The sequence below is a fragment of the Eptatretus burgeri genome, chromosome 5, assembly GCF_056783735.1.
Source record: "Eptatretus burgeri isolate ZD-2024b chromosome 5, Ebu_testis_v1, whole genome shotgun sequence".
NCBI lineage: Eukaryota > Metazoa > Chordata > Myxini > Myxiniformes > Myxinidae > Eptatretus > Eptatretus burgeri.
The window spans coordinates 1,057,472-1,075,190 of NC_140965.1; the positions used below are offsets into that span (position 1 = coordinate 1,057,472).

At 43.5% G+C, this 17,719-nt stretch overlaps 1 protein-coding gene across 1 annotated transcript in view; it reads right to left on the minus strand.

Annotated features, from left to right (window-relative positions):
* Positions 1–17,719, minus strand: part of LOC147025686 (exostosin-2-like) — a 127,343-nt gene that overhangs the window by 56,871 nt on the left and 52,753 nt on the right. The window contains exon 3 of the mRNA XM_085880359.1: positions 11,644–11,833. Coding sequence (XP_085736485.1) covers positions 11,644–11,833 — 190 coding nt within the window. The remainder of the gene's footprint in view (positions 1–11,643; positions 11,834–17,719) is intronic.

Below are 17,719 nucleotides of genomic sequence, written 5' to 3' on the forward strand. Positions count from 1 at the left end.
GTAACAGGAATTGCAAAGCTCAGTCCAGTCATATGACTTTAACTAGGTCAAAATGGCTGACGCAATAAATTTCTTCAAAAATCTTCTTCTCCAGACCCACCAGTCAAAATGCTACCAAATTGGGGTTACACCATTAGGACAGGGTTCTGATGTTAAATTGTGGTGGACAGGCCAATCACATGACCGGAAGTGTGTCAAAATGGCGGTTCTGCAAATTTCTTCCAAAATCTTCTTCTGATACACATGTCACAATGCTACCAAATTTTGGTTTCAACATTAGGCTAGGGTAGGGATGTTAAATTGCCGAAGTCATTCCGATCACGTGACTGGAAGTGTGTCAAAATGGCCGAGAGTCAATTTTTTGGAAAAATCACGCAACTTCCTTCAAAATCTTCTTCTCGAGACTCAACAGTTAGAATGCTACCAAAGTTGGGTTCCAACATTAGGCCAGGGCCCACATAAGCTCCACATCCAGTGTTCCTACATTTTGTCTGGTTTTTTGCTGCCACTTATTTTTTTGCTGCCACTTATTTTTTTGCCACCACTTATTTTTTTGCTGCCACACCACATGCACTAATGATGTCATCATTATAAAAATATATTCACCAAGGGCAATGGATCATATTCCTACTGTATCGCATGGACAGGTTAAGCGGTTTCAGGGAAATTGTTTTTTTGATGGGCTTGACATGGGGAATATTGGATGAAAATTTCAACATCATTGTTCACATGGTATTGCAGCCACATTGGGGAAAAAAACAAAAACTATCTGATGAATGTGAAATTTTAAAGATGTGATCGACTACCCATTCTGAATTTGACTTGATAAAGAGGACGTTGTGGATCAGGCATCGCCTCGTTAGACTCGGGGGATAAAGAACATGGGGAAGAATAACAGCAAGGGGGAGGGTAAAGGGGGTGAACAAGATGAATAGCCCTGAACTCTCAATCCTCAATCACAGAAGTGAAATGAAAAACTGCAAAGTCGGAAAGAAGTGGGCTTGCGGTAGGTTAATAGGGGTAGAAAAGATCATGGCTGTGGAGAAATCTGGGAGAGGAGGGGGGCAGCCATGGAATGGGCAAAGGCTGCAAGATCAGAGAGGAGGGGGTGGAAGACAGAGAGACCTTTTTGTGTTGTGAAAGTGATAGCCCAGAGACTCAGCATCATCACAGGAGATTCCATTGATTTGGCCTTGATTTAAATGGCATCAAGCTGAGCAAGGTGTGAGGCAGGAGCTCCAGCCCAGAGTGGGGAGCAGTACTCCATCCGGATGCAGATGAAAGCTTTGTTTGTGGTTAGGAGCTCAGGTGTGCCAAGGACGGACTTTGGACGAATTATTTTTGTTGTGGGATTGTGATGGAACAACGTCAAAAAACATCGTGATGCAAAACCATAAAAGGACTCGTGTCATCGTAATATGGTGTCATTCCTACCTTGTTTGGATGATGTTTTTTTGAGATGTCATTCCTCTATGTTTTTATTTTATTTTTTTCTCTCTTGTTTCCACAATTTTTTTAAGTAATAAAATTCTTAATGTTTAATATATTTTGTTATTTTGGTCTGGAATAAATCTATATTTGTTATTAAATTGTTTTAATACTTGTTTCAGTTGATTCGGGGGATGGTTTGGATCTGTATTGCTTTTAGAATGGTACTGTCCAGTGTCCACTCCCCCCCCCCCCTCACACAATCCTGGCCCGGTTTAGTTGAGTCCACATTCACGTTTGATTTCTTTTCGTAATGAAACGATTTATGTTTTATAAATTTTTAGATTTTGGGTTGTGTGTACAAACTAGCCCAGAGACAAAGTAACTTCCTCATGTTGTAATCACCATCATAGCTTCAGCAGTTATTGAGGTAGGTTGGGCTACAGTTTTACATTGTTTGAGAGGGGGTGAAGCAGAAGAAAAAGAAGAAGAAGAAGAAGAAGAAGAAGAAGAAGAGGTGAAGAAGAAGAGGAGGAAGAGTAAGAAGAACAAGTGGAAGAAGAAGAAGAAGAAGAAGTACAAATTGGAGATTTATGGATATGTTGTTGTGGTACTTTGGCGATGTATTCTGGTGCCTTTTTAAGTCTACAGTTCAGAAAACACTCGAGAATAAAAGTTATGGCTTTTAAGTGGTTATGACTTCACTCTATAGTAGTATATAAGCGTATCATTGTGTATACATTTGAATGGGCAGCCATTTTTTCCCATATCATCCCGCTACATGGAGTATTACCATACTCCATGATAAGCATCGTTAGATATCCACGTGAATGTGTGCATGTCTCTTCTTCTGAACCAAGACCCCAAAATGTGGTTAGGAGTTCAGGTTATGGTTTTACAATGGTACTGTCCATAGGTTACGGGAGGTTATAGTTAGTCAAGTTATGGTTACTGCCCAGAGGTTAACCTCCCAATAGGTTATAGGAGAAGCAGAGGGAAATAATATGAAGAGTTGTCATTTATATAATCTGACCCACAGGTCCCGACAACACTTTCAAATCCTGTATGATCTGTGCCAGAGGATGCGTTCAGGTCGCCGGGAATCAAAACTTGGTCATGGGGGAGACCGATGCTACAAAAGACTCGAATTGCTCATTGAATATGTCTTTCTCAGAACTTTCAGAGACCTCGGTAAGGGCATATGCCACAATCAGAGAGAAGGTGTCATGACGAGCCACAAGGAGACAGCGTGAAACAAGGTGCCATGACATCAGTGAGCCACTCATATGACTTGCCAATAGTATGACTACTCCATGAGTGTGCTATGACTCTCCTGAATGGATGAGGGTGTGGTTACCTACTTGCTTCTGTCCACTGACAGGTATTCTTGCTTCGGACAAGCCTGCTGCTGATATTCGGAGTCTCGTCATTTCATGCACCATGGCTTTCAGATAACCGAATTTGGCTAATGATGATACGTTTCATGTCGCGATACGTCTAGTGTGTCAAACATCAGGAAATGGTGGAGCCGAGGATGTGCTGAATCTCAGCTTCCCACCTCCCCCAAAAGGGGTTTGGTGGTAGGCGTCATACTCACTGCTAAACCAGTGCCGGGTTGTCCTACGGGTCCTTGGTAACCAGGGGCTCAGACCCTAGTGCCGTCAAGGTTTCCATCATAGTACAATGTGGGGGGGGGGGGTTGACACATAATACTTTGTCCCCTTGGGATAGGGAAAATGTGAAACACAGTAGACAGCCAGTTCATCATAAAGTTGAATAATGTGCCTCCATCGATGTCGGACAGTGTCGTTGATCTGAAGAGGGATTAAGCCACCAATGAGTGGCTCAAGATATTGCTGCAGCCCAGTGTCAGGTTATTCTACCCATAGCTGGGGTATTTTAAATCAGAGTTGTCCTTCTCCTAGGTGGGCTGCCTACCAGGGCTGACGGGCCTACCTGCCTGGAGCAACCTGGTTTTAAAGTGCTAGATACCCGCCTTGCACACCCCTGCCATCTGCTGGAAAACAGGGGTCAGCAAAAGAAGCTAGGCAGTAGGAGTTAGGTTTGGAGAGGCCAAGAGATGCTGACTGAATGGTGCATTTCATGGATGGAGAATGGCTCAACTTTCCCAACCAACCCAGTCAATCCTAACTCAATGACCCTCACTAACTTATTGCAAAGATGTCATACCCCTTATCATCCAACTGAACTTCCAGCTCTTCCATATTTCCATTTAAGTTCCAGGCATTCAAATAAAACACCTCAATTATTTTCCTTCCAATAATCATCCACTGCTGCTCCAACCGTCAAGCCACGTCCTCGGCCTCTCGTCCATGAAAGTCCCGATATATTTCTCAAGAACCGTCACAAAACCCTCCTTCAATGAGCACCCTGCCACCTGTCTGCAAACACTCACTATGACCATGCAGGGATCCCCACATATTCACAGAGCCAAGCAGCTCCTTCCCACCCACCCCTCCAACCGCTGGTTCACATCTGTCACTCTACCGTAGAAATCCGCACTGACTCCCTGACGAAATCATTTCACAGCATAAATTCTTCAAATGCTCCCCCAAAAACTCATGACTCCTCTTTAAAGGTTCTGAAGACACTCTACCCACATCGTTAACCTGCTCCCACCACCCCTCCCTCCGATAAACATGATTATATCTATACTAATAAAAGGCAATGTGTGTGTGCGTGTGTGCGTGTGTGTGTGTGTGTGTGTGTGTGTGTGTGTGTGTGTGTGTGTGTGTGTGTGTGTGTGTGTGTGTGTGTGTGTGTGTGTGTGTGTGTGTGTGTGTGTGTGTGTGTGTGTATGTGTGTCATTTATTGGAATCTACATATTGGGTTTCAGAATGTGGAATGGAGTCCTCCAAGGGCAGGCCCAAAGGGGGGGGGGGGATGGGGGCAGGTTAACGATGTGGAAAGGGTCCCTTAGGAAACTTTAAAGAGGAGTTACGAGTTTTTGGGGGAGCATTTGAAGAATTTGGGCTGTGAAGTGATTTTGTCAGGGAGTCAGTGCGGATTTCTACGGTAGAGTGACAGATGTTAACCATTTCAGAAAGGGGATCACGATTCATGGACCAAGCTGTGAAGTTTTCTGTTCTCAATGTTTTGGCATGCGGGCTCTCTTCAGGATCGTCACTGAGCCCAGGATGGCTGCCAACTGCAGTTTGTTTGAAGTAATATTCCCAGGGTTGGTTTTTAATATCTCTGTGATGTTCTTCTTCATCATTCCCACAGCTACAGCTATCACTGGTACAACTTTGGCATTCTTCAGTTTCCAGGATCTTTTCACTTTATTCTTGAGGTCTTGGTATTTGGTCATTTTCTTGAATTCTGCATCACTTAGTTCAAAATCACTGGTATTCACACCTCAGTTGGCAATGCCTTCTTCTCTCTCTCTCTTTTTTTTGTACCCAAGTATGATATCTGGTCGCAATGCTTTGTTTTCGATGTTCACGCCCGATGGGATCATTAGTTCGTACGTGAGCGGTACTTCCATGTTTTCAGTGATTGCTTTCAGTTCATTTCCCCACATTTTTCTGGGACTGGAATAACAAAGTTTTTGCAGATGTGCCAGCAGATTACTTTACAAACTCTGCTGTGTTGTTGCGTGTAAAGGTGTTCTGACACGTTTTTTTTTTTCGTGTTAGGTTATTAAGCATCACATATCATTGTCTTTGTTAACCCCACCTCCACCCCTCACCTGTCTTTTTTATTTTCCTACTCCCCCCCCCAAACCCTTCTCTCACTCTGTCCCTCCTCACACAAAACGTAGCACTCTCCTCCCACACATCTGTCGCTCTCTCGCCGTCTCTGCCTGTCTCTACGTTTATGTGTGTGCGTGTGTGTATGTGTATGTGTGTCTCGCACCCCAACCTCCCACAGTGAATTTCAACGCTTGGTGAGGTGTTGCTACCCCCGAGCTCCCCCTTCTTCATCCTCTCTGCCTCCCCTCCCCCCTCTCACCTTACACCTGCCTCCTCTCTCTCTCTCTCTCCCCCCCCCCCTTTATTGTCCCCATCAGCGAAACAACGGGTTGTATTTGCTAGTTATCAATATAATCGAGTGGGGGGATGTGGATATGGAGTGGGGGAATATAAAAAGGTGATGGGGGAGGGGGGACATGGAGAAGTTTTGGGACAAGAGGGAATCTGAGAAAGGGTGGGGGCAGAGAAGGGGCGGGACAAGGGGGGACATGATGGGAGGGCGGGATGGAATTTTTTGGAAGTGAAAAAGTAGAAATCAAATAGAAACTTGAGTAGTATTAAAGAAGAACATTTATGATAAAGGAAAGCCAAATGAGTCGTGTGTTAGAACGGAGAAAGAGACGAGCTCACGAGCTGGGGTCTTGGGGGGGGGGATAGGCGAGACACACACAAGAAAACAAGATTGATAATACAATCAAACACGATACAGTAAAAATGTAAAAATTGGATGAAAACACAATTAACAACAAAGGGATTAAATGATAACGTGAAGACATAATGAATCCAGTGTGGAAAACAGCTTCGATGAACTTCAAGGAGGTACGTCTGACCTAACATCCAACATGTTCAGACCCAGAATCGGAAGCCGTCATGGAAAAAGGAACTTCTGATAAGTAATTAGCCTTGTCTGCTTCTGAAGGGACTGGAGACGTCATTATAATTATAATCGGTCTGTGTATCCATATAATCAGTCTGCTCACATGCAAATCTACTTTAACATAGATTGTTCCTTCTCAGATATACTGCAATCTATACACCCCAAATAGGTGATATATTGTAAAATGCTCAGTTTTGTTCCTACGACCAGGGTTGGTGTTCCGACGACCAAGCGAACCCCTGCTGAGCAGGGAAAAATGGATGTAAGAAGGCTCAGTTTTGTTCCTTATTGTTGATGGCAAAAATGAAACTTTACATTACACAAAATGTTGAATGTATGAGGGCATGTTGAAAAGTAATGCCTCCTATCCTTTTTCTCAAAAACAGAGAGAGAGAGAGAGAGAGAGAGAGAGAGAGAGAGAGAGAGAGAGAGAGAGAGAGAGAGAGAGAGAGAGAGAGAGAGAGAGAGAGAGAGAGAGAGAGAGAGAGAGAGAGAGAGAGAGAGAGAGAGTTTCAAATGAAACAAAGAGAGATACTAACATCAATCTATATTCTATGTGGGTGCAGATTTATTTCTCAAGATAATCACCACTGCAGTCCACACATTTCAACCAACATTCAAGTGGTTTTGTGATGCTGTCACACGAGAACTGTACATCTTGCTGACTTAACCAGTGCTTCACAGCAGCCTTGACATCATTGTTGGAAGAAAGAAGTTATCCATGGAGGTGTTCCTCAAGTTGAGGAACGGAGATGAATGGAAAAGAGATGAAAATATGATGGATTGGGACTGTGAGGCTGGTGCTGTAAAGCAGTGAAAATGAGGTGACAATTGCTTCAGTTGTTCGTGCACTCGTGTGAGGCCATGCATTGACATGCTGGAGGAGAGCCATCCGCATGTCAGGCCGAACCCTCTGGAATGTGTGCCTTCAGTTTCTTTGGAGTTTCAATGTAGCACACAATGTCAATGGTGGTCCAGCTTTGGCATGAATTCTAAATGGACGATCCCCCTCACGTCCCAAAAAGCTGAAAGCATGACTTTCCCAGCAGATGCTTGCGTTTAGAATTTTTTCTCGTACTAGTGATCCTTCGTGGCAGTACTCCATTGGCCACCTCTTACACTCAGGATCATAATGGCACACCCATCTCTAATCTCCAGTCACAATATTGAGCAGGAACAGGTTGCCTTCACGTACAAAGTACAACAGCAGATCGTCACACCAACTTTGTAGAACTGAGACCTCGGGTGTCAGAATCAGGAAACTTCGTCATCAGTGGCGGGAAGAACTAATGTGCAGACTGCGCTTTGTTTGATTTGAATATTTCACCTGTTTTGGAGAAAAAGAGACCATATATATATATATATATATATATATATATATATATATATATATATATATATATATATATATATATATATATATATATATATATATATATATATATATATATATATATATATATATATATATATATATATATATATATATACAAGCTTGGTGTTGGCTTAGCGGTTAGGGTGGGGGCTTGGGATCCTAGGGTCCTGAGTTCAAGCCCCGTTGGCTGTTGAATTAATACACCAGGGGGTTGACTCAGCCTGTCAACCTTGGTTTCACAACATCCGTCTACCGGAAGCTGACTTTGAAAAGGCCGGATTCCTCGGTGGGACTCCTACAGCTCCACGAGATACAAAATTGCCTTGATCAATATCCTGGTTAACAGAGCAAAGAGGATTTGTTCACCTTGTAATCTTCCTGCTGAAATTGACAAAATTATGAATATACTCGGTGAGAATGGTTATCTTGAGCATATCGTTAAGAGATACATGCACAAGTTTCTAAACACGACAAAAAATCGGAAGATTGGTCCGGGCAAATGTCCAGTCCATATCAGGATGCCCTGGAAAGGGCAATCATCATGAAGGTTTGAAGTACAAATCAAACATTTTGTATCCAACACGTTCCTGGCTGTGCAACCCCGAGTAATCTTTACCTCTCGCTGTTTGCTGACGCCAGTCAACAAGGATGTGCTGCCCACCTCACAAACCAGCAATGTTATTTATGAGTTTAAGTGCCGATGTGAAGCTCGGTACGTGGGCCGCACAACACCAAGATTGGCTGATCGGATCAAACAACACGTCGCCTTGGCGATTCGAAGAAAGATTGTGAGGGTTAGAACACAACCAGTGCGAGCATGTAGAAATATCCAGCAACCACCGACCACTGTACCTGCTTCACCTGCCATTGCACAGCACCTGGTCACCAATCATATCTGTGCAGACCAGTACAATGCAGATATGTTCAGGATATTGAGCCGAGGTCGGAGCTCGTTTCATTTACGTATGTTGGAAGCAACCTTCATCCTTACCACCGATCCAATATTATGTCGTCAAAAGGAATTTGTACGATCTCTGTGTCTCTTTCAGCATGGAAAGATCAAGGGAAGTACGGCAACAAATGGTGAATGGACCTTGGGGGAAACCCATCCCCCCTCTATCCAGGATGCCGTTGCAAATGTCAATCATCGACGAACTCTGCTCCAGCCAATGAGAGTTTGAGGTGAAGATGATGAGCCGACCAATGGGCGTTCGGATGAACCGTGACGTCATTACGGTTGAACCAATCAGTATCTACCATATTGCGAACTGCGTATAAAGCACGCGCCTTCACTTCCTCCTTCACTTGCTGCAATTTTTACCCTGAAGAGTGCAGCACGAAAAGCTTCGGTCACTATTATGTCGTGTTTGTTTGTATCCATATAAAAAAAAAAAATAAATATATATATATATATATATATATATATATATATATATATATATATATATATATATATATATATATATGCTTGGTACTACAAAACTTAAACATCGATATAAACAGAGACATTTGAAGGACATTACCATAAAACAGACTAAAAACAAAACCACAAAGCTTTTCGTTGTGCTCTCTTCAGGTAAAATTCGCACAAAGTGAGTAATGATAAAGAACAGTCTAAAAGACACCTATAAACAAAGTAAATTCTGTTTGGACGTTCTCCACTGATGTGTTATCACCTACTAACCGTCTAGGTGGGAGGAGCCTGTTCAGTGCTCATCTCTTCAATTGGAGGTTGCAGAGTCTGAGGCGGAGCCGCTAGTGCTGTTGTGGAATCATCTTCATCAACATCTGTGAGTGTGAAACAACTTTGGGTTCCTCTTCTTCTTTGCACAAATAAGCAAAGTCAGTGGACAAACTCTTTTTGCCGACATAACATAGGGTCCGTGGAATAGATATGTCGCCTCTAGTATTCGGAGATGCGTTATACTTCGTCCTCTACTCAATATCTTGAATGCATCCACATTATAATGTTCAGCACAGTTTGCATTCTCAATCAAATGCTGTCCAATAGCAGATGCACACGATGTTGGGATTGATGCTGGGACCTTCCGACAAGCACGTACCGGCTGTATTCGTGTACCAATAGTGTTTTCCTGATGGACAAAGGGACATGCTGTTCGATTCTGTCAGTCAGAGTCTGGGCAGTTCTGTCGACATACCAAGCATCACATCGACATTGAACTCGTAAATAATATTGCTAAGTTTTGAGGAACGCAGAACATCCTTCTTAACTGCAGGAATCAGACGTCGAGAGGTGAAAATCACTCTTGGACGAACAGCCATATATGCGTTTGAGACAGATCTTTTGATTTTTGATTTGTTCCTCATATCTTTGCGACATTTTCCCTTTCCAAGGAATCTTGATACAGACTGGGCACTTTTCATGACCCATCTTCCATTCATCTAAAGCAGTGAGGAATTTGTGCATAAACCTCCTGATGATATACTCAGGATATCCATTTTCACTGAGGATGCCGGCAATCTTGTCCATCTCTGTCTGAAGCTTGTAGTTGAAACATATCCTCTAAGGTCGACTCACTAATACATTGATCAAACCAATCTTATATCTCGTTGAACTAAAAGAGTCCCAGAGTATACTGGCCGGTGAAAGTGGGCTTTCTGTCGATGGACGTTGTAAATGAAGATGCAGATCTCTCTACAAGGACGTCCAGAAAGGGTAAGCAACCAGAACATTCCAATTCCGTCGTGAACTTGAGGGCAGGATGAACAGAATTCAATTCATTCAAGAAGTGGTCATAGACATCACGAGATTCAAACAGGCAAAATATGTCATCCACATATCTGTAGTATCCGATGGGGGATTGAGATACCTGCAACTTGGTCAGCTTCTGCAGTTCTTGATAGCCAACAAAAATGTTTGTTAATGTTAGGTCCAAAGGAGAGCCCAAGGCCACCCCATCAATTTGGACGAACATAATGTTATTAAAGCTAAACTCGACATCTCTTGTAGCCATGTTCACCTTGTTAACCGATTTCATTCTACAAGCGTGACGTATGGTCATGTGTATCCACGCTTCCCAGCGATCCAAACTTGGACTGATCCCGTAGAATAACCAGCATTTTGTTCAGGTCATCCACCTGGTTTAAAATAACCACACCGGAGCCTTTGTCAGGTTTACAGATGTGGATTTCAGGGTTTCTTCTTAAATTCTTCAGCAGTAATGCATTCCCTTTGTAAATAGAAGTCAGAAAGGTCGTTGGGGCTCCACAGAAGGCATATACCAGATCACAACGTCGAGCCTTCATTGCCTGATCTGTATCAATGGAAACTGCATTATGTTTACTCAACTGCTCATAATGAAGCTCAAACTCTGCAAAAACTTCCTCTCTTTTAATGTTGTTGTTTGGAATGCTGAACCCAAAACCATGAGGGAGAACAAACCTCTCGGTGTTAGATAGGGTATCGTCCGACAAATTGATAACATGTTTCGAAGAATCACGAATGATAGAGCCGAAACGGTTCAAATATATATATATATATATATATATATATATATATATATATATATATATATATATATATATATATATATATATATATACACATACATATATACATACATATATACATATACACACACATATATGGCTGGATGTCTTTTTGCATAGAAAAATGCAGTTATGTTTTTTATCCAAGGGGTACCTGGACACCGAGCACACGATGCTTGAGGTCAAAGATGAAGACCACTCATGGGTCAAAAGCAAGCCTTGCCTGGTGCACAGCTACACAAGTTGATGATTCATTCAATTTTGAAGACGGACCTCCCAAAAGTACGTTTTTGTGACCGAAACAGTGTGCTGTGCAACTGTGCAACACAGCACAGTACTTTGTTCGTTCACATTTCTTTCAAATATATATTTTTTCATAATTGTCTTTATTCATTCGAATTCTTGCTTTTCTTCTTTCATCTCTTTCACTCTATATTCCTCTCTTTCATTATTTATCTCTCCAAGGAGAAGTGAATTCTTGCAGAAATTTTTCTGTAAGGCCCACTTAGCTGCACCTGGATAGGTTTGAGGGTCGTGGAGTGGCGGCTGAAACCCGAATCCGATCTAGATTCCTCTCGAAAACTCCAACTTTGCTCTTTACTTCTTCGGGTTCCTTCTTGGTCTTCAGTTTCATTAGTTCATGAAAGTATTGCAGTTTATCTTCACCAATGTGTTTGTAAATTGTTTGTGCAGCAACATAAGCAAGAACAAAACAGCAAGTGAATAAGCAAACCTACTTGGTGGCGGATCCTTGTTTTGGTTATTCCACACAACCAACACCTTGGCTAAGCTGGGTGTTCGTGCAATTTCAGTGACAACACGTAGCAAACTGTCAAGTCTGTCATAGGTGAGGACGACAGCTGTGAATCCACGAGCACGTGCAGGCTCCAGAGGCAGAAACAGTGGGTTCATTACACCTCGCCAGCACTACGCACACACAGGCAGTGATGGGATTAACCAATGTGGTATCTTGGACAAAAAAAATATATCAATATATCAAAAAAAAAGTCCATAAATTTGCATCACATGTATGCAGAACTTAAATGCTTAAATAACTAACATCATGCTGAAAATATCAAAACTAAAACTGCTTGAAATAAATCCACAATAACACAGGACATAAGTGATATGTATCAGGACTGGTGGTAAAAAACGAAATGAAACAACAAACTTTAAGCAGCTCTCGAAGCTCCTTTCAAATCAATATGATCTTCTTCTTCTCCTTATATAATACGAGCCTGGCAACACTGGGTCCCTCCTCCCCTCCTCCCACCTTCCCTCCATCATCCCATCCCTTCCTCCTCACACCCCACCCCGATCGTTCTGGACCCCCACCTCACCCCTTCCACTCCTCCGACCACCTCCTCCACACTCACCCCTTCCCAAACCCTCCAACCCACCCCGTGCCCTACCTCATACCACCCCTCCCCTGCCTCATCCAAAACACCCACCCCTTGCCTACCCTTCTCCCACACACTTTTTGAGATATCCTGCACACAAACAAACAAACAAGCCAGTTGGTGGCCATGGGTTGCCGAGCATCCGATGACCTTTGACCCCTGATCTGAGTTAATCTATTACTAAGTACTTACGAAATTGCAATCAAATCGGTTAACCCGTGTATGAGCAAGGGGGCTTTGAATGGTCACTTTGCCCGAACAATGCACTCATTGAGCTTTGACCCCTGACTTAGCCGAGATAGGTCAATATGTCCTGAAGCAAAGTGGTAGTACTCATTGAGTACTATGTACCTATGAACTTTCATTCGTATCTGTTAATCCGTGTAGGAGCAAGGGTGCCTTGAATGGTAATTTCGCCTGAAAAATGCACTTATTGACCTTTGACCCATGATATACTCGAGATAGGACATTATGCTTCCCTCAAACCATGACCGCTCAAAGTAACCGGCCCAGCGGGCCTTCACTTCGGACTCCTCTGTCAAGAGCCTACCACCCTCTGCTCTAACTGCAGTACACCGAGGGATGGGCTTGGATGAACGCAATGTGCGAATTCCCCTGAAAGCAGGACTAGCATCCCTTGACCACAGGTGATGCTCTACCCCCTCACAGATTCCTTGCATATAGGCCTCCTTGTCCACCCTCAGTGCACGTACAGTTTTACACCTCAGCTCCATGAACAGCTCAGCTCTGACATTCAGCCTGGCCCTGCGACTCTTGTTAATGGTATCCAGTCTCCCTTGAGAGACAAAATTCTTCTTTGCCCTCCAGTGAGTTCCAAGACATCCACCGGCAACATCAAGGACGGTGGTCTTGAAGGCACCCCACAACTCTTCAGGACCTCCCAAAGCACCCAGACCCCCCAACTCTCCACTCAGCTTGTTCGCAAACTCCGCAGCTACCCTCTCATCCTTGAGCTTGCCAAAATCCAGCCTAGGCTGGGATGGTACCATTCTCCTGGATTTAAGATGCAACTTCAGAGATGCTACAACAAGCCGGTGGTCAGTACTGAGGAGCTGAGGAATCCGGTAGACCCTGCAGTTCTGGATCATCCTCCAGCGACCATCAATGAGGACATGGTCAATCTCCTTTGCCACACCGACAGCGTTGGAATACCAAGTCCAGCGATGAGCTTGTGGGTGCTGAAACTATGAACCGGCCACCCTCGGTCCATGACTTCTTGCAAAGTCAAGGAACTTCGTGCTATTCTGGTTCATAGTTCCTGACCCATGGGGAACAACATACGTCTCATAACCATCCCCATCAGTTCCAGTCGATGCATTGAAATCCCCCAAGACTTGAAGTGTATCTCGTCTGGGGCACTGATCAACCACAGACTCGAGCGTGGCGTAGAATGCATCCTTCACGGTGAGATCACTCGCCTCAGTCGGAGCATAAACAGAGACCAGGGAAATGACACCTAAGGAGTGACGAATCCTTAATCTCATTATACGCTCGTTGACCGGTGTTACCTCAATTATCATTGGAGTCAGCTATTGGACACAGCTACAGCAACTCTTTGGGAATAGTAACCTTCAGAGTGACCAGACCAATAGTAGGTGTAACCACCCACCATGATTGACGGTTTCAGATGAAATTTGATGATTTTAGAAGTTTGACCTTGAGTTGACCTTTGACCTTTTTGCTTAAAAAATAGTTGCTTTCCAAATTCAAGAAAAAATTGAAACTTGGCACATGGCAAATACTCCTCATGGGGAAGAAGTGTGATTTTGTTTCTATGATGTCATAGGTGCCTTCGTTATGGCATCATAATTGCATATATAGAACGCCACATCTGATCAGTATGAAAAATTTTGAGGGTCTTCTCGGGATAAAATGGTTCACAGGAAAAAAATTGATGACATCATCAATCATGTGATTTGGCAGCTATATATATATATATATATTTTTTTTTTTTACTTCAAAAACCTTCCTCTGAAATGACTCAAAACATTGAGGAAAAACTTTACACATATGATCGCCTCACCATGAGGAACAAAAGGTTCACACATATGATGTCATAGGTCACATGGTTTGCCAGCCATGTTGGATTTACCTTTTTTTAAAAATTCAAAACTTCTCCAGAATGGCTGGACAGATTGAGGGGAAACTTCACACAAATGTTCCCCAAGCCTTGAGGCCACCAGGGTATTCATGAAGAATTGATGTCATGTGGTCTGGCAGCCATATTGGATTGAGCGAAATTATCTCTCTTGAACCACTTTATCAATCGATGTGAAACTTCACAATTATGATCGAGTAGTGATGGGGAATATATATTTTAAATTTCAACCTGATCGGACACCTCATCTGGCAGCCAGAATTATTTTATTTTTTGATCTGGGTACCTTTTAATTTTTTATTTTTTATTTTTGAATAAGGCTCACTTGGCTGTACCTGGATGGGTTTGAGGGTAGAGGAGCAGCAACTGAAATATGAATCCTATCCAGGTTCCTCCTGATGACTTCATCTTTGCTTTTTACTTGTTTGGTTTCCTTCTGATTCCTCCAATGCAGGACATTACCGATTTGGTCTTCCATTTGATTTGAATTGAATTAATTTTAATCCCATTCTAAATTAAATTGAATAATAATAAAAGTCATGGGTCAGGTGTCCGATCAAAGCGTGGTTGCATCAAAGCGGGACATCTTCGTACCCGGTCATCACTGCCATCAGTTATCAAGTGGCAGTTCCAGTTATGTCTCTAATTAATGACGTAACACAAAATACACTACACAAAACCACACACACCACAACAAAGAAGTCCCGGCAAGGGTCTGCAATCTCTAAGTGCTCTTTTTCTGGTTTAAAACGTTTCTGTACACTGCCCTTGAGGCTCGATTTGTAAGTCACCTTCTACAATTCCAATGGAAGAGACGCAATTCCTCTTTTATGAAGAACGTTTTTCGAGTTTTTTTTTTAATCTTGAACAATAGACCGTAGTAAACACAGTCATATTAAAAGATTGGCCTTTAAAACCCCTCTTAAATCGTCCTTGTTAAAGGGGTACAGACGAATACACAAATACACAATGTGTTTTATATAGGTATATTTAACAATCACTTGTGTGCACATTAAAGAGTAAATTGTGTCAATGAAGGTGAATATCAAAAAGATGTCAAACTATATTCCCCATTCCATTCCGAGTTACCTTCTGGGTTAGGGTGATTACCGGATGTGAGGTCACGTACCGTGACCTGTACCAGTGTATCATGACATCCATCTTGCTATCCATCTGCCTGTTGATGATGTCTCAGCAATAAAGCTGTATTTTGACTTATACTACGACTTGTCAACATAACATGGTGTAGTCGGCTTGATGAACATTTCCCGCTGCCATGGACGTGTTTTATTTGTCCTCAGTCAGCTTCTACGGTGGATGGGGATGGATTTCATCGCTTCACGGAAGCGAAGTCGCTGCATGTTCGTTCCTCCTTCTGTTGCTGGACGGCACTATCAATGTGTGTTTGGTCTCGTGTGACAGTTTTCCTCCTTTTCCATGCTGACAATATGGCTGGCAAGAAGAAACCACATCAAGTGGAGCTAGAATGGACAACACGGGAGGATATTTTCTCAGTGTTGGCAGTCATGAAGGACATACCGGCCTTGCAGGTCGAGCAACATAATGCCCACATGGAGGAAGTGCGTGCTCTTCGGGAAGTTTGTGCTCACATGTGTTCGAAATCACGGGTCTAATCTGCTCCCCAGTAGAACCATGGTTCAACACCAGCTATTCAGCACATACTCCTGGTTGCAGCCGCCATGCAGCAGATGAACCAAAGTCCATCACCGCGGATACGTGTTGACATCTCAGATTGTGACAGCGATCTTCTCGGCATGCTCGACTTTCTGCCAGACACGGGCTGAAGTCACGATTATTCACTCTTTCCATCTTGATCAGATGGATATTCATCCGAATAACAGATTATCTTCAGGTTTTGAATGCTGATGGGCTGCCATGTCATGCTTGGGCACCATACACATCTGTCTCCAATGGGGCAGTCAGCCTGTCCATGAGACTGTGTACATCTGCGATGGAGTGAGCACTCCATACATTGCTGGATACCTGCTGAATGATCTGTATTGGTGAAACTGTGGTCATTCAACATTGACCACTGATAACGTCATCAACGTGAATGCCGTGTCCACAACGGTCAGTGTCATGCCTAGTCATGAACAACTGGGTAAGATTTGTGATGATGACGGAGTTCGCCAACGTGTTTGCCACCGATGGTGGTATCCATCCTATGATGGGCGGGGAGATACAGGTTCATCCACAGAAGGGTGCTATCCTGTTCCAGGTGAGAAAAGCGTGTCCTCTGCCCTTGGCTTGGAGGAATACACTTAAGCAGAACTCGAGATAATGGTCCTCAACAGGATAATCGCGCCAATGGACAGCGAACCATCGGATTGGTGTCACTCACTTGTCGTCTCTCAGAAGCTGCAAGGGGGCATGCAGATGGGTACAAATCTCCGCGTGCTAAAGCGCAACATCAACAGGTCTGTTTACCCCTTGATCGCCCCAATGCATGCAGTATTGCACATCCAGGGTTCCAGCAAGTACACAACTTGCTGCTATGCCACAAAATGCTACTAGCAGGTTCTTTTGTCACCTGACTGTCAGCTTCTCACGGTATTTATGACATCCTGAGGTCGGTACAAATATCTCTGTGCACTGATGAGTCTGAACGTCAGTAGGGATGAGCACTGTTACAGGGGTGGCATTGTGCTGGACAGACTCGACCACACTGAAAGTGGTGGACAACATGCTGATGCACAGTGATGCATTCACCGGACACTTGAACGATGTACAGGAGGTACTTCTGTGGTATAGCGAACATATCAATGCACTTAACCCACGTAAACTTCAGTTCGCCCAGGAGTGTGGAGTTTTGTGGGAACATCATCAGCCAGGATGGTATTGCTTCCGAACCTGAGAAGATGCGTGCGATTGCAGACTTTCCCATGCCAACTAACATGACTGCTGTACGTTCATTTTTGGGACTTGTGCATCAGCTAGATAATTTCACTGCCAGAGTCACATCGGCATCAGCTCCTCTGTGAAGTCTGTTGAAGAAGTGATCGATATTCAAGTGCACACCAGATCATGATGCAGCGTTTCACGCCACAAAACGTGCACTGACGTCACTGCCCGTTTCAGCAAGTTTTGATCCTCGCCTGCCTAGGATGCTCCAGATAGACGTGTCTCGGCTCAATGGACTTGGATACATATTGTTACAACACAGGGATTCATGGAAACTTGTGCAATGTGGTTCCCACTACTTAAGCGATTTTGAGTCTCAGTATGCGATGATAGAGCTTGAGGCATTGGCAGTGTCTTGGTCCGTGTTCAAAT